General features: G+C 48.5%; 1 protein-coding gene across 1 annotated transcript; it reads right to left on the reverse strand.

Annotated features, from left to right (window-relative positions):
• Positions 1–899: 899 nt before the first annotated feature.
• On the reverse strand, positions 900–23,249 carry Hsd17b14 (hydroxysteroid 17-beta dehydrogenase 14). Its single transcript, XM_041675366.1, has 9 exons — positions 23,183–23,249; positions 11,139–11,177; positions 10,893–10,975; positions 9,691–9,757; positions 8,683–8,774; positions 6,775–6,879; positions 1,881–1,948; positions 1,699–1,795; positions 900–1,371 (listed from the first exon to the last, which is right to left on the reverse strand). The coding sequence occupies exons 1-9, from the start codon at positions 23,247–23,249 to the stop codon at positions 1,198–1,200; spliced, it is 792 nt and encodes a 263-aa protein (XP_041531300.1). The 3' UTR covers positions 900–1,197.
• Between the last annotated feature and the right edge of the window lie 172 nt (positions 23,250–23,421).

Here is a 23,421-nt window from a genome sequence, read left to right on the forward strand (position 1 = left end):
ACTGCCCCAGGCTGCAGTAACCAAACCACACACCTGCTCCCGCAGACCTTGCCTATGCTACCCTTCCGCCTCCCCCGACCCACCCCACCTCCCCCGCCCCTAATCTCCCGCTCTCTCCCGCTAAACCCTCCCTCCTCGCCAAAGATCTCCGAACTCCCCGGTGGCGGAACCCACGGCAGCAACCGCCCCCGCCACAGCCAATCAGTGATTGCCGCACACCCCTGCCTTGGCCAATCCACAGCAGCCTAGCAGTTCCACCCCCTTACCTGGGGTGTGGGGAAGCTGCTGCGCCCCGCGCCCAACCTGGGGAGTGTCCAGGGCCTGTTCTTTCCCCAGCGCACCCCCGCAGTGTCCTTCAGTCCCAAACCTAGCAATACAAGTCCCAGCCTCCTCCCTCTGACCCAAATGTCTCAACTCCTCGCCGCCTCAGCACTCAAGATCCTGTCTCCAAACCACTTCCCTATTGCGCTGGCAAAGAGCGCAAAACTCCTCTCCCGCAAGCGCCGAGAATAAAAGCACCCGCTTTTGTGTCTCCTCCGTTATCTGTCAATTACGACTTAATTTATCCTCCCCAGCGGGCCTTTTAATTAGCACCAGGTGAAGCAGAACCGCGCTCCCTGGCGACCACTCGCTTCTGCTGCCAGGTCTCTTTGGAGTCAGAAATACCCACGTGGCATAAAGGTAGCTGGGAAGGAGACAAAGCTAGTGTGGACAAACTTGTGGTAAAGAACAGGAAATAAATATAATGTTTCCTTTCTGGATACAAGTTTTCCTTATGACTCCAGGACGAATAGTCAGTGGATAGAGTCTAAGGTGTTGGGGTAAACCTGAAAGACCCGACCCCCCAGGAACTCACAAGAGACCGTCCTTGCTGCAATCACACGAGGTTTATTGACACGACAGGAACCAGTGCACTGGGCCAAAACTCATTTCCCACGCAGGGGTAGAGAGTTCGACCCTGAGTAGCTGGGAGAAGGGGTATTTAAGGAAAGAAACCACAACCCAGTAATCCAAAAGGGGTAGGGAGGGAGTCAGCGGTAGATCCCCTGCCTAGAACCCCCAGTGAGGTACCCCGGTGTCATTCAGTGGTGGAGCTCTGTCTAGTACAAAAAAATGTCCTAGGTTTAATCTCCAGTACTACACAAAAAAAAGAAAGGAAAGGGAAAGAGAGATAGGTAGGACATAAGTCAGTGGGAATTAGGGTGGGAGACTAGGGGTTTCCACGAGGCTGCTCCTAGTAGACTTGCGCCCATACCCCAATTCTGCACCCCCTGTCACAAGAAGCTCAAGCCCTGTACAGAAGGTGGCTTCAGAGGCCAGGAACACAGCTGCAGCTCCCACCTCAGCTGGCTGGCCCATGCGGCCCAGGGGCTGGGGAGGGAAGGGAGGTAAAAAATTAGGAGTAGTCTTCCTTAGGCAGTTAGCTCACACCTGTCCCCTCAGCAGAAAAGGCCTGAGCTAGAGTGAGACAGGCGCACAAGTGTGCCCGTGCGAACACACGAGGACCGGTATGTGTCTGTGACTCCAGCACTCAGGAAGGGGAAGCAGAAAGGGTGCAGCTACATATCAAGGGCCAAGCCTGTCTGGATTACATGAAGCTCCGAGAGAGGAAGGAGGAGAGAAAGACCCCGACTGCCCGTCTGATCTGTACCCTCTCCCCAGTTACATCCATACCTCCCAGCTCGCACCTGCTCCTACCTGGGCCAAGGTGCCTTCTAGGATGGTGGCACTGGGGTCTGAGGTGGAGGCCGCCAGCTCTTCCCACAGTGGAGTCCAGATGTTCCCTGGGGAGATGCTGGAGAAGGGAGAGAGGAAGAAGAGAAGCTTGTGCTAACTCTGGCCTGGCATCCCCAGCTGCCCCGACTGTTTGATCAGCTCACCAGTTGACACGGACACCATATCTGCTCTCATCCAAGGCCAGGGCTTTCGTCATGGCTGTCACTGCCCCCTGCAGAAGCAGAGATCAAAAAGGGTTAAGTCTCTGTGGATGGAGTCCCTCCAGACCTCCTCTTCCACCAGGAGCCAGCAAGCTTTAGATTAGTCTCAGCCATCTTGCAGACATTCCCTGCACATGGGCTCTGTGCACGCCAGTTTGGACTGACTGAGGGAGGCAGTGTGGACAATCCTGGGTTTTGATACCATTGATCCCAGAACTTGGGAGGCTGAGACAGGTGGATTGCCATGAACTCAATACCAACCCAGGTTGAAGGGTGAGACTTTGGTTCAAACAGAATCAGGAAGGGCCTTTCAGGCAGGCTGAGCCTTAAAGGCACTTGCAGCCCAGCCTGACATCTGAGTTTGATCCCTGGGACCCACATGGTGAAGGGAGAGAGCTAACTCCTCTACGTCGTCCTCTGACCTACATGTGTGTGCTGTGACATGCGCACACACACAGAGATCCACACAGATAAAGACACATACAATAAAGAAAAATGTAATTTAAAGCCGGGCAGTGGTGGCACATGCCTTTAATCCCAGCACTCAGGAGGCAGAGGCAGAGGCAGGCAGATCTCTATGAGTTCGAGACCAGCCCGGTCTACAGAGCTAGTTCCAGGACAGGATCCAAAGCCACAGAGAAACCCTGTCTCGGAAAAAAAAAATGCAATTTAAAAAATCAGAGCTGGAGAGATGGCTCAGCAGTTAAGAGCACTGGCTGCTCTTGTAGGGAACCAGGTTCCATTCCCAGCATCACATGGTGGCCCAGTTCCAGGGGATCAGATTCCCTCTTCTAAAGTCAGTGTGAACCAGAAAGGCACCCAGTGCATATACATACACACCCAGGGTGTGGCACCACCCCAGTGCGTATACACACCCAGTGTGTGGCACCACCCCAGTGCGTATACATACACACCCAGTGTATGGCACAACCCCAGTGTGTATACACACACCCTCAATGTGAGGCACAACCCCAGTGCGTATACACACCCAGTGTATGGCACAACCCCAGTGCGTATACATACACATCCAGTGTGTGGCACAACCCCAGTGCTCATACATACACATCCAGTGTGTGGCACCACCCCAGTGCATATACACACCCAGTGTATGGCACAACCCTAGTGCGTATACATACATACCCAGTGTGTGGCACCACCCCAGTGCGTATACATACACACCCAGTGTGGGGCACAACCCCAGTGTGTATACATACACACTCAATGTGGGGCACAACCCCAGTGTGTATACACACACACTCAATGTGGGGCACAACCACAAGGAAAGTAAGCTCATTAATTTCCCACGGCCGGGGTGGAAAATGTGGCTCCTGTCCCTACCAGCTGGTGTGAGGTTAGGCAGTCAGGGAACCAAGGGGGTCAAGTCAGCCTCCAGAGCCCAGTATTGGAGGCCTAGCTGATATCTAACCGTTTAAACTTTGGCTTATGCGGTCAGAGAACGCTGTGGGTAGTTAGCAAAGCTGGGTCCAGGCCAAAAAGAAACTCTAAACAGGTACAGAACGCTTTAAAATGTGCTCAAATGTTGGAAGGAAGGAAGGAAGGAAGGAAGGAAGAAAGGAAGAGAAATGGGTATAAACAGTCATAGAAAGATATAGTTTAGGGGCTGAGAGATGGCTCAGAGGTTAAGAGCACTGACTGTTCTTCCAGAGGTCCTGAGTTCAATTTTCAACAACCACATGGTGGCTCACAACCAACTATGATGAGATGTGGTGCCCTCTTCTGGCCTGCAGGGATACATGCAGGCTGATGCTGTATACATAATTAATAAATAAACCTTTAAAAAAAGAATAATTTAGAAATAAAGTCTTGAAAGAATAATAATAAAAATAAGATACATGAAGATGGGGAATGCACAGGGCATCTGGATCCTGTATGGTGTTTTGCTGACTTTGAATTTTTCGAATGCGAATGTAGGAAAACAACGTCTGCTAAGAGACACTATGCAGGGAAGGGCCTGCTGAGTAAACCAGCCTATGGAAGCCGAGAAAAATGCTGCGCTGGGTGAGAGCTATGCCTTTGTTTCCACAGGACATGAAAAGCTATGGATTCCTTCAAAGTTAAATGAGATCAGATTTGAGCAGGGAGACCTCCTGAGGATCTTGGCTACCAACATGAGGGGAAAAGACAGAAAAGACTACAGAACAGGTGACATGACGTATATGCTGATCCTTCTACTATGGGAACAGCCCTGAGACTGAATCTTGTTGGTACAGAGTGCTCATGACTTATCATTACATGCTGTTCTTTCCCATGGCATGGACAGAGGTTCAGCTATACAGTCCAAATGGACTTATAAAGTTGACAGATGCCTTTCACCTACTCAAACATAAAACAAAAAGTCTCTAGCTAACTGTGCACACTGCATATTCCATAGTTGTGTTAATGCAGGTATGTATGTTACCTTTAAAAGTTTGTGCCTTCAGAAAAAAGGAGCAGACACGTAGCTTGTCTAAAGACAAGTAGCTCAGGTGATCCATGCTCTCAGAACACCTCTGCTGCTGTTTTCTCAGAGTTCTGCATCCAGGGCAACTTCAAAGCTGCAACTGAGATGGTCCAGCCTCACAGACTACCCCAGCCAGTCTTCAGATAAGCCTTACATTTTCCCACCACACCTAGCTCTACCAGGACTTGACCACTAGCCCAATTTTCTTGGGATCCCCTAAAGATACCATTGCCCCCAGACAACAGGAAACAGCCTAGAGAACATGACACCCACATTCCTGAGAGGTGGGGTGGATGATTATTGGTCATTCAGTGGATAATGGATGTTTATCATCATGGGATAGGTACAAGTTGTTGTTGGTCGTGGTTGCGGGAGCTCCTTCCGCTCCTCCAGCCAATAGCTGCTGAGATACCAGCCCATTGGGGCGTGGTCTCTCTCTCTTTAAAAAAGCAGCAACTTCCCTTCGCTCGCTCTCTGGCTTCCCACTCAGCTTCCAGCGACTATGCTCCCTTCCTGATTGCTCAGAGGGCTGTTGTCTGGGACAGTGATATGTAAGTTTTTCCCCCTTAAATAAATAACCATTCTATTAATCATAATTCCAAACTGGTGTGGGATTATTTGTGACTTATACCTTCAGGTCATGGTCAGGAAAAAAGCTGAACAAAGGAGATTAGATTCAGAGATCCCTTTCTGAAGGGAAAAAGGGGGGTTATATATAGAAATGATGGATAAAAGGGTGGGTTGCTGAGTCAACTTTTGAACAACCACTAGTCTCAAATATATTACATTGGTATGGATTTCTGTATATTGATACAAATTTAAGGTTATTTTTGTTACATGATATATATATTTCTACTCTTGTTTACAGTATTTTCCGATGTGGCTCATTTTAAAATGTAATGTAAAGTTATGGAACTCATTTTAAAAAGTATAGTTCTAGTCTGTAAAGACTATTATTAAAAACTATTTAAGATAAGAAATGCAAGTTAGTAGTCATCTATAATAAAACTTGTAGTCATATTAGATATATTCTTTGTTTTGTTTTGTTTTTTGTTTTTCGAGACAGGGTTTCTCTGTGGTTTTCTTGAACTCACAAAGATCCGCCTGCCTCTGCCTCCCAAGGGCTGGGATTAAAGGCGTGCGCCACCACCGCCCGGCCTAGATATATTCTTAAGGTTATACGATGATATGATTTACATAGATGATCTTCAAACACTTCAGATTCTACAGAATGTGGCATTTAAAATATTTTAATTAAATAAGACTCTTCATGGTAGTGATACACATCTGCTCCTGGCAGCACCAATCTTCAAAAAAGATGATGGGCATTGAAGAACCTCCATATAGAATTTGATTTTGTTGTGGCAAACTTAGCCACTGGGCAAGAAACTGCCCTTGCCTTGACTGCTGAGAGTTTGCTGTCCAAACTGGACAACGAGGACACAAAAGTGACTGCTGAACTTTGCCAAGACAAGGTAGGACAGTCCTTTAAAATTCCTGCTTCACAGAAAATCTGTAGACTGAAGATGGAAGCCCCAATGCCGCAGAGGAACACTGGGTGACTGTCCAGACAGCCAGCTGTCTCTGTCTGCACCACACTTCCTGTTTACTCAGGTAATATTATGCCCTTCTTGGGTCTCTGATGGGGACTGAAGACTCAATAGCATACAGTTTTCCTTGTTACCAAATTCAGAAAGAGATTTTTCTAAGAAGATGTTATTTTTAGAGTGATAATACAGATTGAAAATGGTTTAGGTATAAAACTCTGGCCTCACTAAGGTAGTTAACACAGCACATTCTCTAAACTTACCAAGTACATATGGACTAAACACTGTGAATGTAATTCTTGCTGATAATTGTTCCTGTTTTACATAGTTTTACTGAGTTAGAGCTAAAACCTTTCCTTTTTAGACAACAGGGGGAAATGTTGTGGGATATTTGCATGCTGTGTGAAGGTATATTGCTGTGATTGGTCAGTAGTTAGGCAGGCAGCATAGGTGAGACTTCCGGGCAGAAAGAGAGGAAGTAGGAAAAGAATCTAGGCATGCAAGAGATGCCAGGAGACAAGAAAGAAGTGGTGGTGAGAGAAGATAGATTAATAGAAACGGGTTCATTTAAGTTATAAGAGCTAGTTAAACCCGGGAGGTGGTAGCACACACCTTTAATCCCAGCACTTGGGAGGCAGAGGAAGGTGGATCTCTGTGAGTTAGAAGCCAGCCTGGCCTACAGAGTTCCAGAATAGGCAGGTTCCAAAACTACACAGAGAAACCCCTCTGAGGGGAAAAACAACCAAAACAAGAAAGAAGAGAAAGTTGCAGGCTCAAAGCCGAGGCTCAAGGAGCCAGGAAAGAGCCATGGAGGAGAGGAATGGCCTACCTTGGTGGCCACGTAGGTGACTGCCTGGGACTGGCCGATGGTCCCAACCAGGCTGGAGATGTTGATGATGTTGCCTCTGCGCTTCCGCAGGTGGGGGAGGGCAAGCTGTGGAGACAGACAGATCAGCCATCAGCACCCCAAGCATGGGACGAGACCATCACCCCCTCGTTCTTGAGGCACAGCGATGGCCTTTCTAGTCTTCCCTAGTTCTCTCTCTTTCTCCCTCTCCTCACCCCTCTCTTTCAGGTGCTGTTCAATGTCCAGCCTTCATCAAGCTGGGAAACCTAAATGCTGCTCAAAACCCTGCCTATTTTGAGGAGAACACCTTCAGTTCCATTCAGAGACGGTGTGTGCGGGTTGACCAAAACTCTGTGGTCAGAATGTGACATGTGAACCTTAGGAGATGTGCCCCACTTTCTGCCACCGTCTCTGGCCACTCCTCCACAAACCTGATAAAGCCCAATAAGCTCGGTCTGTTCCTCTGATTGCCGTGGGCACTGGAGCTGAACAGGCACAGCCTGTTCTCACCACTAAACATGACTGAGCACACACCTGCACCCTGGAGCCACCTAGAACAGGAACCTACAAGGGTTCGTGGCTAACCCCCACTCCACCAAATGCAGCCTGGACGCTGCGACCTCAGAGACTCTGGACTGCTCCCTCCCGAGAAAGCCATTCACACAGTGACCATTTCAGCTTGCCTAGGGAGGAGAGGACCCTGGTGACTGTCCTGGGTTGTCACGTGCCCTCCACTCCTGTAACTGGCATTGCAATATCACTTCCGTAATGAGACCATCCTGAGTATAAGGGCACCCTGACCACTAGGGCCCCTTCTCTCCTCTCAAATGGGCCAGTATTTGTGAAATAGTATTTGTGGGAGCAAAACCCTTCCCATGCTCCCTACCCCTCTTTATTGCTTGTTTGAGACAGGATCTCACTATGTATCCTGTTTATATTCACTGGCTGTCCTAGAGCTCACTCTGTAGACCAGGCTGGCCTCGAACTCACAGAGATCCACCTGCCTCGCCTCCTGAGTGCTGGGATTAAAGATGTGCATCGCCACGCCCAGCTTCATGGCTCCTATTGCTCATAAAAATAAAACAGAGGGAGAGATTTCTGTCCTCATGGGGATGAACTTCTAGGGAGAGGCTTGTGCTGCAGACTGATCAGTGAGTTTAGCATGGAACATTCTAGAATATGATTAGGGACCTCAACCATGCTCATCCATGCTCCATGGCCTTGCATGCGTCTCCATCTAGGGCCTCTCCTCCCATCCAGAAGCAGCACCGAGGCCCTCCCCCAGACCAGGAGCACCAGCCCTTTCCTTCCTGGTTTGTTTTTGGGGACAGAATCTCACGGTGCAGCCAAGACTGACCCTGAACTCCTGCTCCTCCTGCCTCTACCTCCTAAGAGTAAGATCACAGGTCACACACCGTGAATTCCTGCTCCTCCTGCCTCTATTTCCTAAGTGTGAGCTCACAGGTCACATCACCACGCTTGGTTTGCATGGTGCTGGGGATCCAAGCTAAGGCTGCGTCTTAGTCCTACCCCCTGGGCTCTTCACATCCTCTTGGCCACCTCCAAGCAGGCCTGGAGGCTCTGGAAGAGTCTGAGGAGGCTGTAGCTGCGGGGGGGGGGGGGGGGGGATGTGGATCTGGGCCCATTTGTTTTCTACATAGAGCAGCGTCCTCTAGAGCAGCGGTTCTCAGAATTCCGAAGGCTGACCCCTTTAACACAGCTCCATGTTCTGCTGACCCCAAGCATAAAGTCTGTGGATATCTGTGTTTTCTGATGATCTTAGATGACCCCTGTGAAAGGGTCATCTGACCCCCAAAGGGGTTGCTACCCACAGGTTGATAACCCTCCCGATGAAATGAGACACGCCCATTGCAACTGTGCCTGCTTCACCTTGGTCAGGGTGTATGTCCCCAGTAGGTTCAGCTCCAGCAGCTGGCGAAAGTCCTGGGCAGAAGTCTCTTCAGGCCACTGCGCAGGTGGGTCTAAAGGGAAGAGAAGAGAGAGGGAGACAGGAGAGAGGAGAGGATGGGAGGAGAGGCAGAGAGCTAGGGAGCAAGGCAAAGAAGGAGGCTGTGCCGTGGTGTACACCATGGCGGTCTCTGCTGGCCCAGACCTGCCATTGCAGGGCTAAGTCACTGGGCCACGCCCCAGCTGGTATCTGCTCTCCCCACTGTGGAATGTGGGTTTCCCTGCACTCCCCAGAACGGAATTTGGTTCTGTAGCCAGACTGAATAAGCGTGAGCCTAAGAAAAGGAGGACACAGATAATAGGGACTCCCTGCAACTCTGAATGCTAGGGGAGCCCCGGGACTCTGCAGGGCCTGCGAGCTCTCTGAACCTTAGTTTCCACGGGGACACATTGTTAGGTTAATGGAAACCTTCCAGATTGCCACACCACAGGGAGTCTGATAAGGTGTGCCTGGGTGTCCTTGTCACCAGCCAGGGCCTGGGCCTTCAGCAAAGCAGGAACCACGCAGGCTCTTGGAATAACCTAAGGGGCAGTGTGACCTCGCTTGGAGACCACAGCACCCCCAATGAAAAAGGTGATGATTGATTATGCATACAATATTCTGTCTGTGTGCATGTCTGCAGGCCAGAAGAGGGCAAGAGACCCCATTACAGATGGTTGTGAGCCACCATGTGGTTGCTGGGAATTGAACTCAGGACCTTTGGAAGAGCAGGCAACGCTCTTAACCTCTGAGCCATCTCTCCAGCCCCGATGATTCTTATTTCAAAGATGGAAACTGAGGCATGGAGATGGCACAGGCACACGCACACACACACGCGCGCACACACGTGCACACACAAGCACACACGTAACACCTTTTAAGGGGAAGGATGGGACAATAGGATAGAAGCAGACATTGGGGGACAGTAGCCCCTAAGCCACACAACTTACGGTAGCCGGCATTGTTCACCACACAATCCAGGCGGCCAAACCGAGAGAGGGTCTCGGAAATCAGAGTCTGAGGAGAGAACAGACTGCAGTGAGTCAGGACAGGCTCAGTTGGGGTAGCAGGGCAGAGTGAGGTGGAGGGGAGAAGGGTCACAGGAGGTCAAGAAAGGAGAGAACCCAGAACCCCCTGGAGGGGGACCCAGACCAGACGCTTGAGCACCTCAGCTGCCAGGGCATGGCCAGGGTTTTGACTGCTGTGACCAAAGCAACTGGGGAGGACAGGGTCACACTCCATCACTGAGGGGGTGGGGGGGTCACACTCCATCACTGAGGGGAGTGGGGGGGTCACACTCTATCACTGAGGGGAGTGGGGGGGAGGGTCACACTCCATCACCGAGGGGAGTGGGGGGGAGGGTCACACTCCATCACTGAGGGGAGTGTGGAGGGAGGGGGAGGTCACACTCCATCATTGAGGGGAGTGGGGGGTCAAACTCCATCACCGAGGGGAATCGGGGGTCACACTCCATCACTGAGGGGAGTGGGAGGGTCACACTCCATCACTGAGGGGAGTGGGAGGGTCACACTCCCATCACTGAGAGGAGTCGGGGTAGGGGCTCAGAGCAGAAGCCTGTAGGTCGGAGCTGAAGCAGAGCCCACGGAGGAACACTACCCACTGGCCTGCTCCCTAGGGCTTGTTCAGCCCCCTGATCCAGGACCTCCTGCTTAGTGATAGCGTATCCCCCGGGGAGCTGGACCCTCCCACAACAACTACTAATAAGAAAATGCCCCCAGCGGGGCTGTTGTGGCACTCGGGAGGCAGACGCTGCTGGTGAATCCCTGTGAGTTCAAGGCCAGCCTGGTCTCAAGAGCTAGTTCAGGACAGCCAGGACTGTTACACAGGGAAACCCCGTATCGAGAAAAAGAAAAGAAAAGAAAAGAAAGAAAGAAAGAAAGAAAGAAAAGAAAAGAAAATGCCCCACAGGCTCGCCCACAAGCCGACTTCACTATTGATGCTCCCTCTTCCCACCTGACTCAAGTGGAGGACAGAGCCCAGCGCGCCCCTGTAGAAGACGGGCGAAAGCGGGAGACTGAATCTACGAAGGAAGGGTCTCCTGTGCACCTGTGCGCACTGAGCTGGCAAAGAGGAGAGGAGAGGGGTGGGGTTACTAGAGACGGGGGTGGGGGTAGGGATAGGCAATGCTCACCTGCAAATCTCCTTCCTGAGTCACATCACAACGGACGAAGACAGTGCCCGAGAGTTCCTGCTCCAGAGCCCGGCCCCCCGCCTCTGTAAGAGAAAGACTCTGGGTCTGAGGGAGAAGAGTTGAGGCTTAGACGCCAGAGACTAAGGGCAGAGGACATGGGTCCAGGCATGGGGGCTGAGGGAGGAATGCTAGGCTTGGATCAGTGCGTCGATGGAGGGAAGGCAGGGCTAAGGACTGATCACTCACCGTCCTTGTCACAGAAAACCACTTGAGCTCCACTGTCCACTGCCAACAAAGAGAGGGAGAAAAGTTACGGGTCCTGCAGACTTGGGGCTCTGCCTCTGCTGCCCCCTTGTGGACAATCGGAGCACCGCTCTCCAGAGGCTCTCGTTTCTGTTCTCGCAAAGGGCAGAATCTTGAGACAAATTCCCTCCATCATCAAGCCTCTGCTGGACCGCCATCCTGGATTCTAGAAAAATCCCAAACCTACGAGGAATATATTCCTCAAAGCTATCGTCTGTAGGGATCCATCAGGGGAAAGCCTAACCCTAACTCCTAATCCTAACCCAGGACTCTTCCGGGTTTTCGAGATGGTTTCTCTGTGTAGCCAAGGCTTAGAACTTGCTGTGTAGACCACACTGGCCTTGAACTCTGCCTGCCTAGTGCTGGGATCAAAGGCGTGTGCCACTACCGCCCAGCCTAGGGAAGAACTCTTGCGGGCAAGCTCATCAGCACAGGCTGAAGCCGTCGTCACACAGCTCACCCAACAGTCCAAACTGACTCAGGTAAAACTGAGGACTGGAGAGATTGCTGGAGAGATGGCCCAGTGGTTACGCCAAACAGCACTGGCTGTGACTGCTCTTCCAGAGGACTCGGGTTCAATTCCCAGCACCCACGTGGCAGCTCACAACTGTCTGTAACACCAGTTCCAGGGGACCCAACTCTCTCACACAGACAAAAGCAATGCACAGAAAAAATAAGAATAAACAAATTATTTAAGAATAAATAAATCAGGGGCTGGAGAGATGGCTCAGTGGTTAAGAGCACTGACTGCTCTTCCAGAGGACTAGGGTTCAATTCCCAGCACCCACATGGCAGTTCACAACTGTCTGAAAATGTAGTTCCACGAGATCTGACACCTTCACACCAATTGCACATAAAATAAAAAATAAATCAAAATAAATAAATAAAAAAGAATAAGTAAATCATTTTTAAAGAAAAGGAAATGGAGTCTCTTCCACTCTGAAAATCTGTCGTCCCAGCCATCCGGACAATCCAGGCAGGAAGACCCTTACTCACCAAAGGCTCTCACGATCCCAGCCCCGATGCCGCGAGCACCCCCAGTTACCACCACCACTTTCCCGGAGTATCGGGGTACAGCTGCCATTCCCAGTTGATTTGGCTCGTCTCCCACGCCCTCACAGCCTCTTTCCACCTCCACAGTCCGCAGAAGTAGTGGGACCAGATATACAAGCTGTGTCCTTAAAGGCTGCCCCTGGGAAAGGGTGTTCCCGGGAAGGCCACGCGCCTGGGAGAAGTGGGCAGGCTCTCCTACCTCAGACCTGGAGATTGGCTCCTAGCCCAATTTCTCGGACCCAGGAATCCCCACCCTGACAATCCTCTTTCAGACTCAGGGTCCCGCCCCCAGCCCTCCCCCATCAGATTGTCTCCAGACCCCTAAGGGCAGGCACCTCTTCCTCCGACCTAGGAAATCCGGCTCCAGCCGCTTCCCTCAGACCCAACATTTTAATAGCTGGCTCCCAACTTTCTCACCTTATTAATCGCAAACATGGAAAATAAGACCACTACCACAATTGGGCAAAATTTGAAGCAAGCTTGATTTTTATTAGGGTGTACCCAAGAGCTGGCCAGCGACTGCCTCCTAAGTTGAGTTAAGCAGCAGAGAATCCAGCTCTTGGGTCCTTTTTAAGGAGTAATTTCCCAGAAGAGAGACGATGTGCAGTGAGGAAAAATAAAAAATCACCCGCCATGTAATTAGGGAGGGGTCAGGATTAGGAAGGGCTAGGGAGGGTCAGGGTATTCTCAAAAACAAATCAGTGTCATGGGTTGGGGAAGGTTTCAGGAGACAAGCAACTCAACTCTCACGGTAAAAAGAAACTCACACAGCATAAAGACTTCTGCCTTCAAAATGGAGTCAGGTAGGCTCCTCATCCCCCTCCCCTGGCTTATGTTTCCCTGTCAAATCTTTGACAGGAGGGTGTCATAATATCGCTCAGCAGCAATGTTTCTAGAACTGTCTATATGACTGGCGATTGTGGGGCCCAGGCCTCACAGCTGCCAGGGCAGGCAGCACAGGGTTCCAGGAAACGCACTAAGCCTGCACCACACAGGGGTGGCCAGCATCTGAGGGAAGTACCTGACATCCAACCCTGGTAAGATGAGGTAAGACCACCAGACGGCCCTGAGCCCAGGACTCACCTATTCCCCTTTCCCTTTGCCAAGATCCCTAGACAAAAGTCAGCCAATCAGGCCGGGCGATGGTGGCACACGCCTTTAATCCCAGCACTCCGGAGGCAGAGGCAGGAGGATCTCTGGGAGTTCGAGGCCAGCCTGGTCTACAGAGCTAGTTCCAGGACAGGCTCCAAAACCACAGAGAAACCCTGTCTCGAAAAACCAAAAAAAAAAGTCAGCCAATCAGGGTCCTGAACCCTGGAAATGCCCCCCCACCTCTACTATGATAAAATCCCTACCCTGACTGGGCTGGGCACTCTCTGCTCTCAACCGCCGTGTCGGACAGAGTCCAAGCTGAACAAAGGCTCTTGGCTTTTACACACAGGACTTGGTCTCTTAGTCGGCTTGGGGGGCTCTGTGACCTGGGCATAAGTGATGGTTGGTCATGCATTGGAGTCACACACATGGGTTAGTCACTGATTATGATAATTGGTAGAAACCACATTAGAGGCCAGGGAAGGAGAGCCATTGGAGCCATGTTGGCCAGTCTAAATTTGTTTGAGAGATCTTGTCTATTTCTTTACGTAGATCACCAATTAGTTGTCAATAGTATTGGAGAAATCAGAGATGTCAAGACAGCACACTCCAGTAAACTGCTGACGACCAAGATGGTTTAAGTTGGAGAACAGTGGCTCTCAGTTCTTCTACTTCTTGATTAGTTCCTGATAACGTTTCTGCTGTAGCTTCTGAAATGAGGCAGGCTATTTAGAGCCTCCCTCTGGAGTCCCCACAAGTCCTGGGACAGGTGACAGAAAGGCAGCGCCAGTGGGATCCAACAGCTGCAGGGAATCTTCGCAGTTCTCAGGAGGAGCTCCTGCAGTCCCAGTACAGATTACAAAGGTTTGCCAGGCGGTGGTGGCGCACGCCTTTAATCCCAGCACTCAGGAGGCAGAGGCAGCGGATCTCTGTGAGTTCTAGGCCAGCCTGGTCTATAAAGTGAGTTCCAGGACAGGCTCCAAAGCCACCGAGAAACCCTGTTTTGAAAAACCAAACCAAACCAAAAGAGAAATGTTCTGGCTAATTTCACTGTCTCTGCCACCCGTCACTGTTGTGGCCACATTTACGGGCCTGACTTTAGAAATTTGTCACTGAGCTCTGGTTACTGAATTTGGGCTTTCAGAAATTCAAATAACTTTTTGGTATGAGAAAAATGAGCCAGGCAGTGGTAGCGCACATCTTTAATCCCAGCACTCTGGAGGCAGAGGAAGCAGATCTCTGTGAGTTCGAGGCCAGCCTGGTCTACAAGAGCTATTTCCAGGACAGGCTCCAAAGCCACAGAGAAACCCTGTCTCGAAAAACCAAAATAAATAAATAAATGACTGCCACGTGATTTCACCACCATCTTAATTAACGGTGACCACGTGGAGTGGGCCTAACAGATCTCCAAGATAGTTTGGGTTGGGACAGATTTGTGCATGGTGACTCATGTCCCATTCTAAGAACAAGGTTATATATATATATATATATATATATATATATATATATATATATGATTTTAAGTATTAAAGCTGCACCTCAATGTTTTATGCCGTTCTGCCAGCTAGACTTTGTTAATTAAGAGTCACCCAGGTGATAATGGTTAGAAAGACATAAAGGGATCACAGGAAACAGCTGAGGTTTACAAATGTATGGCAGGACTAGAGCCCCAAAGAATGTGCAGTTGCAACAATGGACCTTAACAGTTTTAGAAATGCCAGTGCCAGGGGATCGTCACCAGAAGCATCAACTACAGTGAAATGGAGCAGGCTGAGATCTAAAAGACAGGCTGTTTATATGCTGTCGAGGGTGGGAACAAAGAAGTACTTTATTTTTAATATTGTAGGAAGACATTTAAGAGATTTTAAGTTGGGCTGGAGAAATGGCTCAGTGGTTAAGAGCATTGCCTGCTCTTCCAAAGGTCATGAGTTCAATTCCCGGCAACCACATGGTGGCTCACAACCATCTGTAACGAGGTCTGCTGCCCTCTTCTGGTCTGCAGACACACACAGACAGAATATTGTATACATAATAAATAAATAAATAAATAAATAAAGAGAGATTTTAAGTTTCTAAATAAATTTATAAGGCTGTGAGACATCTGTGCTATAAGATGTTTTATATTGTTAGGGTTTATGCTATTTGGATAAACTGAGTCATAAATTTTTGTATTAATACTAAAAGGTTTGGACCTCCTTTTCTGGGGAAAGAACGTGTTTCTACCTTAGTTAATCACTCTAGGGTAATAAGAAATCCAATGGCCTTGTTAATGATAGAGAACAGAACACTCACACAGAAGCTGGATGAAAACGTGCTCAACTGGTCTCCATGGTTAGCAACCTTACTTCCAACTCTAACAGGCCACTAATGATCTTGCTTCTTCTTCTTCTTTTTTTGTGTGTGTGGGGGTGTTTCAAGACAAGGTTTCTCTGTGGCTTTGGAGCCTGTCCTGGAACTAGCTCTTGTAGACCAGGCTGGCCTTGAACTCACAGAGATCAGCCTGCCTCTGCTTCCTGAGTGCTAGGATTAAAGGCATGCGCCACCACCACCCAGCATCTTGCTTCTTCTTCTTCTTTTTTTTTTTTTTGTTTTTGTTTTTGTTTTTCAAGACAGGGTTTCTCTGTGGCTTTGGTGCCTGTCCTGGAACTAGCTCTGTAGACCAGGCTGGTCTCGAACTCACAGAGATCCCTGCCTGCCTCTGCCTCCGGAGTGCTGGGATTAAAGGTGTGCACCACCATTGCCCGGCCCATCTTGCTTCTTCTTATCAAGAGATTTGAGCCCCTGAACAGACAGGACCCACGATTGAGTCCTGTCATCTGTACTTACTTGTGAAGGGGGAAAGAGGACAGCTTTCTCAGGGCAACTTAGTACACACCTGCCAAGATGGGGTCTATAGATCAGCAGGAAGATAGGCCTGAGTCTCAGTTTGCCCTAGGGCAATGCCAGCTCTTAGACTCCCTCCTGATCCCATTTCACCTGGGAACCTGTTCCTTGCCTTCCAGGAGACAGCATTCACAGCTGGATAGAAACTTGTTCTGTGTTCACCCTCGGAATGACTAATTCAGTTTCTTTATTAGCTTCAGTTCAGAATCATTACAGAGTGTGGAGTTCCAGTCTTGTGAAAGCTGCTAACTTATTATATAGGAAATACAAGTTAGTCAGTCATCCTTAAACTACTGATATTATTAGTTACAGAAGTAAGTCGTATTTAGTTTAGTTCCCTGTATATGTTTTCTTTCTTTTTTTTTTTTTTTTTTTTTTTTGGTTTTTCGAGACAGGGTTTCTCTGTGGCTTTGGAGCCTGTCCTGGAACTAGCTCTCTAGCCTGTATATGTTTTCAAAGTCAAACTTAAAACAAATAATAAAAAACAAAGTTTGTCTAATCACACATACCTAGGCAGCCCTCAAACTTCAGAGATCTGCAGGAGATGGCATTTAAAATAATGATTAAAAAGCTTATTGTATTAGACAGACACTCAGATCCTAGCAGTGACCCAAGGTCTCCAGAGAAGTTATGGACACCATGATGTCTCCAACTGGATTATGATGATGCTGACCACTGGGTGAGATGCCCCAGTGCAACACCAGCTGCCAGAACCGGGTCCAGATTGTGGACAAACTGCAGGACATTGGAGAATTGATTGCACCACCTTTGCCTAGACAAAATGAAGTCAGTCTTTTCCATGTCCCTCTTCCACAGAAAAAGAAAAATTCACCTTATGGGCCTGGCTTAGACAGTGAGACTGCTGTTCTGGATATTTCTGCCTCTAATGCCATAGAGACCTGGGTGTGACTAACTGTGTATGGGCGCTGGTCCCTGTCAATTATAATAGACTCGGAAACTATTTGGTCTGCACTCAGATACACTTTATTTATCCTTCTGAGATCCCTGATAGTATTGATGGCTAGGGCGGTTATAATGTCAGTTTAGCAACAAAAGGCATGCAAATAAAAGTTTATAAGCTTTGAGGGTCTAAAAAAATGACTTAAGATATAAAAAATGTTTCTGATTTCTTCACTCCCCCCCATGGTAGTTCTAATAAGCAATTACTACTTGCTGTGTGGGTCACAAGCTCAAGATTGTAGATCTATTCTGGTTGCCATTTTTTTAAATTTTTTTTCGAGACAAGGTTTCTCTGTGGTTTTGGAGTCTGTCCTGGAACTAGCTCTTGTAGACCAGGCTGGTCTCGAACTCACAGAGATCCGCCTGCCTCTGCCTCCCAAGTGCTGGGATTAAAGGCGTGTGCCACCACCGCCCAGCCTGGTTGCCATTTAAATATGAACTAAAAGGTGTTTCTCATCGGGCCAAAGGCATCTCTGTCCAAACCATACATGGTTCTCTGGGCAGCAGAAAAATATACATGCTTCTAACCAAAATCTGTAGTTTTTGCTAGGACTCAAAGGTATGAGTCTATTCCTTCTGTTTACAGATACCCATTATCTGCTTTTTTTCTACAATATAAGTTTTTCTTTAAGTAAATAAATTTAAACTTCTGTTCTTAGTTTAAACTTATCTCAATAGGATTCCACTTGGCTGGCAGACGCATCTAGGCATCAGTGCTGACCACAACCTGCTCTGAATGACTGTGAGCCCTGGACTTGCTGAAAGCTGATGTGGACCAGTCCAGCTGATGTGAACACTCCCTGTTCTTTCTACGAAGTCTGAAGAATGTCCCATTGCCTGAATTCCCTCCCTACCTTTGGCTAGCCTTTCAACCTGCTTGGGCCCTGATAACAATGCCCCAATGTCAGCTTGAAGCAGTTGTGGAAAGGAACACGTCGTCCCATACCCACTGACCAAAGTAGGTTGAAAGGCTGAGACAAGAAGAAACTCCCTGGCATGGGGGACAAGATAACTACCTATAGTGTCTGTTGATATACTAGAAAAACAGGCCCATATTTGTCAATTAATGGATTTATTAATTTAAGTAGTCCCATACCTCCTTAAAACCAGAGGCAAGCAGGACCCAAGACTGGGCATTATCATGGGTGCTTGTGAAGAGGGAAATGTGGGAGCCAGCAATGATAAGCTAAGTATGGGCAGGTCACCCGGAAGTTCTTTTTTTTTTTAAGATTTATTTATTTATTTATTTATTTTTCATACAACATTCTGCCTCCATGTATGCCCGCCCGCCAGAAGAGGGTGCCATATCTTATCACAGATGGTTTTGAGCCACCATGTGGTTGCTGGGAATTGAACTCAGGACCTCTGGAAGAGCAGCCAGTGCTCTTAACCACTGAGCCATCTCTCCAGCCCCCAAAGGAAGTTCTTTACTTCCAGTCATTATCACCTGCCAGAGTAGGACTCAGCCATCATCGATAAATTTAAATGGAGGCCCTAGTCTTAGTAGTTTACCCAGAAGCAATACCTGGCTGCAGGAAGAACAAACTGAGATTACCCAGCACCACCCAAGAACAGACCATCCAAAGGAAATGCCTAATGTTCCAACCTCTGTAGATAGGGTCACCTGCCAGCACACTCACAAGTGTCAGCCAACCAGGGCCCTGAACCTCAGAGATCCCTCAACCCCACCTTTACTACTATAAAGACCCAACTCTAACTGAGCTGGGGCTCTCCATTCACTCTGAAAGACTCTAAATGCATTTCTGAGGCCTCTCAGCATTGCATGCCTCTCTCCTGGAGACGTTGACAGTCGCCCACACACAAATGTTGGACTTTCCGTCTCCCTACGTTCTTGAGGATATTCTCCAAACATAACTCTATTGAGGCAAGACAAACCATGGAGGTTGACTCAGTCACTGGAACAAGGTCAGGATGGCCCACCGATGCTCCCTCTTACCTCACCAGATCACGCAGCTAGTCTCCTGCCCTGGCACAGACCAATCACTGCTAGTAGCCCTTTGAATAAGCCAATCCAATGAGTTGGAAAACAACCCTCGGGCTCCCCCCCCTTTTTTTTCTGTGGCTTTTTGCTTTAAAAACAGTACAAAATAGATAACTGACACTCTTCACTTAGCTGAGGGATCCTGTCATGACAGAATTAATTAAAATCCTCTTGCTGTTTCATCAACTGTGGAGTCTGGATGGTGTCTTAAAGCACCTCTTCCCTAGAGCTTGGACTCCTAGTCCAACAATTTCGATATGTTGGACATGCAGAGAGACAGAGTTTGCAAACTTGAATAAAATAAAGGCTCTTTGCTTTTACATACAGAACTTGGTTTCCTTGTTGGCTTTTGCAGGACTTCACAGATTTGGGCATAACACCTTCTACTTTCCTTCTCCCCCAATAAACTTCTTACACTCACTCTGTGGCTTTGCTTAGTAGCAGGGCCCACCAAAAGGTACTCACTTCATACTGGGACCCTACCCACCTGCTCCACCCTCAACAGATATGCTCTGTTTCACCCCCAACAAATCTGCTTTCTTGATCATTGGTGACTTTGCCTTCCATTCAGTTGGGTGTCTGGCGGGGCTACCTGCCTCTGACCATTCCCCTGGATGTGAGGCTTCCTTTCTTGAGCACAGAAATCTCCTTGCCTCTGGCTTTTCTTGAAGTCCTGATACCAGGTGATTGTCTCAAGCTCAGAGCCCTCGGCCCCTGCCCTTTGTGAGATGACCCACCGGGTGGCTTGTACCTATCTCAAAATCAACCAACTCTTTCTGAATTCCTGGAGTGCTATCTAGGAATTGCAGACCCCTGGGTCTTATTTCTCTGTTCCCTTCATGGGAACTGTGTTTATGCTTCTGCTCCCATGGGTAGTGTAGGAGGGTCATCTGTCTGTGTTACTTTCATTGGTTAATAAAGAAACTGCCTTGGCCTTTTGATAGGCCAGCCCTTAGGGGTGGGTGGAGAAGACAGAACAGAATGCGGGGAGAAAGAAGCAGAGTCAGGCAGATGCCATGAATCTCTGGCCTGAGACGGATGTAGGTTAGGATCTTTCCCGGTAAGCCACAGCCTCGTGGAGAAAGAAGCAGAGTCAGGCAGATGCCATGAATCTCTGGCCTGAGACGGATGTAGGTTAGGATCTTTCCCGGTAAGCCACAGCCTCGTGGTGCTACATAGATTTAATGGAAAGGGGTTAATCAAGATGTGAGAGTTAGCCAATAAGAGGCTAGAAATATTGGGCCAGGCAGTGTTTAAATGAATACAGTTTCCATGTAATTATTTTGGGTAAAGCTAGCCGGGCGGCCGGGCAGGACAAAAAGCAGCCCACTCCACTATTACAACACATGGGGATGATTTTGGAGTCCCACTGACCATTCCTGGTCAGCTATTGTTGCAGGACTACCAGCTGCTGGCCACAGAGCTGGAGGTGACAAGCCATCAAACATGCCCAGGGAAGGACGTGGTGATGGGAAAGGATCAGTGCTGTAAGCCCTAGGGGTTGACTTGGGTCACTCTAGCAGCATTTCGCCAGGTCCAGGCGGTGCCTGATGGTTCCACAGAGCCTGGACAGTGACGTGAAACTACCAGATACTCCAGGACATGGCCATCACCCCAGCTTTCCCAGGCCCCCCAAAGATGGACAATGCCCCCTTGGTCAACAGGAAGTAGTCTTGAGAGCATGGCATCCTCATCCCTGCTTCACCTGCTAACCCCCACTCCTTTTTTGAGACAGGGTTTCTCTGTAGCTTTGAAGTCTGTCCTGGAACTAGCTCTTGTAGACTAGGGTGGCCTGGAACTCACAGAGATCCGCCCGTCTCTGCCTCCCAAGTGCTGGGATTAAAGGTGTGAGCCACCACTGCCCTACCTACCTGCTACCCCCTTCTAAGTTCTCACCTTTTTATAATAAATAAAAAGGATGAATGTTAACATTCAGGCATCTGCACTGGTCTGCCCCTGGGGTCCTGACAGGCTCCCTCCTTAACTGTGGCAGCTAAGAGCACCTCCTGTGCTCATTCTCTACATTCTTCTTCTTCCTTTTTTTATTGATATTTATTGAGCTCTACATTTTTCTCTGATTCCCTCCCTGCCTCCCCCTTCCCCCCTTCAGCCCTCCCCAAGGTCCCCATGCTCCCAATTTACTCAGAAGATCTTATCTTTTTATACTTTCTAATTCCCATGTAGATTAGATCTATGTAAGTCTCTCTTAGTGTCTGCATTGTTGTCTAAATTCTCTGGGATTGTGGTTTCTAGGCTGGCTTTCTTTGCTTTATGTTTAAAAACAACCTATGTGTGAGTACATGTGATAATTGTCTTTCTGTGTCTGGGTTACCTCACTCAAAATAATAGGGACCTTGGGAGTGGATTGAAGAGGGGAGGGGAGAGACAGGGAGGGGAGCAGTGAAAAATGTAGAGCTCAATAAATACCAATAAAAAATTAAAGAAAAGAAACCCTAGTCCATATAATTTCTTTTTAAGAGCTCAGGAATAGCGGGATCTCCTCTGACATAGAAGGGGTTTTCTCATTGACCTTTTAGTGCTAAATGGACCCAGAGATTTTAATCGATATTATTAGTTCCAGACAGGGTTGCTCTGGTTATGTTAAATTCAATTAAAGTGATTAATAAATCTTCCCTCCCCTTTCTTATTTTTAACACACCTGTAATTTCTATTGTCAGAACCCTTCGAAGGATATTTGATTATGCTGAAGTCTGCTATTATGTTGGGATGTCAGTCAGCCCATCCCAGCATCCTCCATCCAGCTAGCTAAAGATTATCTGTTCCTTTCTTTTGTCCAAACTAAGTGCCTGGTGGATAAAGGCAACTTTTTCATGGCAAGACAATATCAGGGTGCTTCCTATGATGGGGTGCCTCTTATTTCCCTGTCAAGATGCATTTAGATGTTGGCATAGGTTGAAAATAAAGCACAACAGTAGCCAGAGAACAACCACACAACTTTCAACAGCGAGACCACAACGCTGTGCTAGACAGTCAAACGTTGGAAAGTTTGATTCCTAATGGTCCTTTTGCAGTCACGTGCCGCCTCGGGGGATTGGGTGCCCCTTCCATGGGTCCCTCGGGTGCCTTGTTGAGGTGTGAGTGATGTATCCAGGAAGAAAGAACAGCACCTTTGACAGCTGTGGGAGTCTGAGAGTCACGAAGTAAGGGCCTTTCCATCAAGGTTCAAGCCAGTCATTTTGGAAGCAGTGAACTAAGACAGCATCTCCGGGCTGGAACAGGTGATGGGGGTGGGGGTGGGGGAATCCAAGGAAGAATCTTTTGTTTTGTTTTGTTTTTTTGTTTTTCGAGACAGGGTTTCTCTGTGGCTTTGGAGCCTGTCCTTCCTGGAACTAGCTCTGTAGGCCAGGCTGGTCTCGAACTCACAGAGATCCGCCTACCTCTGCCTCCCGAGTGCTGGGATTAAAGGCGTGCGCCACCATCGCCCGGCCCCAAGGAAGAATCTTATCCAGAGTTAATTGCAATCCTTTTAAGGACTCAGAGATTGGTGTGGGACAATCTGAAAATAATCCGGCTTGTGCCCAAGGGATCAAGAGGTTGCCCAGCTGGGGTGAACTTTACTCAGCGGTGGGTACATCAGACTCTGAGGACATAAGGCAAGATGTCCACCAGTTGGCACCAGTTTCAGGAGGGCATTTGTTTAAAAATCTCCTCTGAAGTTCTATTCATTCTTTGCACTTTGCTGAGCTCTGAACTACGTACAACGAAGTTCCCAGTTTATATTAGGAGCTTCAGAGAGCAATTGAGATAGATAGCTAGGCCATGAAGGCCAGGCCACTGTCAGACCCCAGAGATGTGGGGAGGTGAAATCTGAGAATAATTTCCATCACTAATTTCTTAGCTACCACTTGGACCGTTTCAGTTCAGTTCAGGAAAGGCATCTACCCAGCCTGTGATGGTTTCAACAAAGAACAGCAGATATTTGTAGCCAAACAGTCCTGGCTGGACTTCATTTCCCACAATTCACCAGGTACCATACCTTGTCTCCATTGGCCCGGGGGAAATATGTTCTTTGCATTTACCTGGACATAGGTCAGGCAGAGCATTCTGAAATGCTCTGAAGTTTTTCTCAGTGTCCAGATAGCCAGACATGAGGGGAGACAAGTCCTGCAATCTTCTGGTGCAATTGCATGATGGGATGGAAGGCCTTAGCCAATTTTGGCCCAGTACCTTTGGCATGCAGATTCTTCCATCAGGCAAGATCCACCATCCATAACA

The sequence above is a fragment of the Microtus oregoni genome, unplaced genomic scaffold (assembly GCF_018167655.1).
Source record: "Microtus oregoni isolate MIOR12 unplaced genomic scaffold, Mior012 000000F_ref0000247, whole genome shotgun sequence".
NCBI lineage: Eukaryota > Metazoa > Chordata > Mammalia > Rodentia > Cricetidae > Microtus > Microtus oregoni.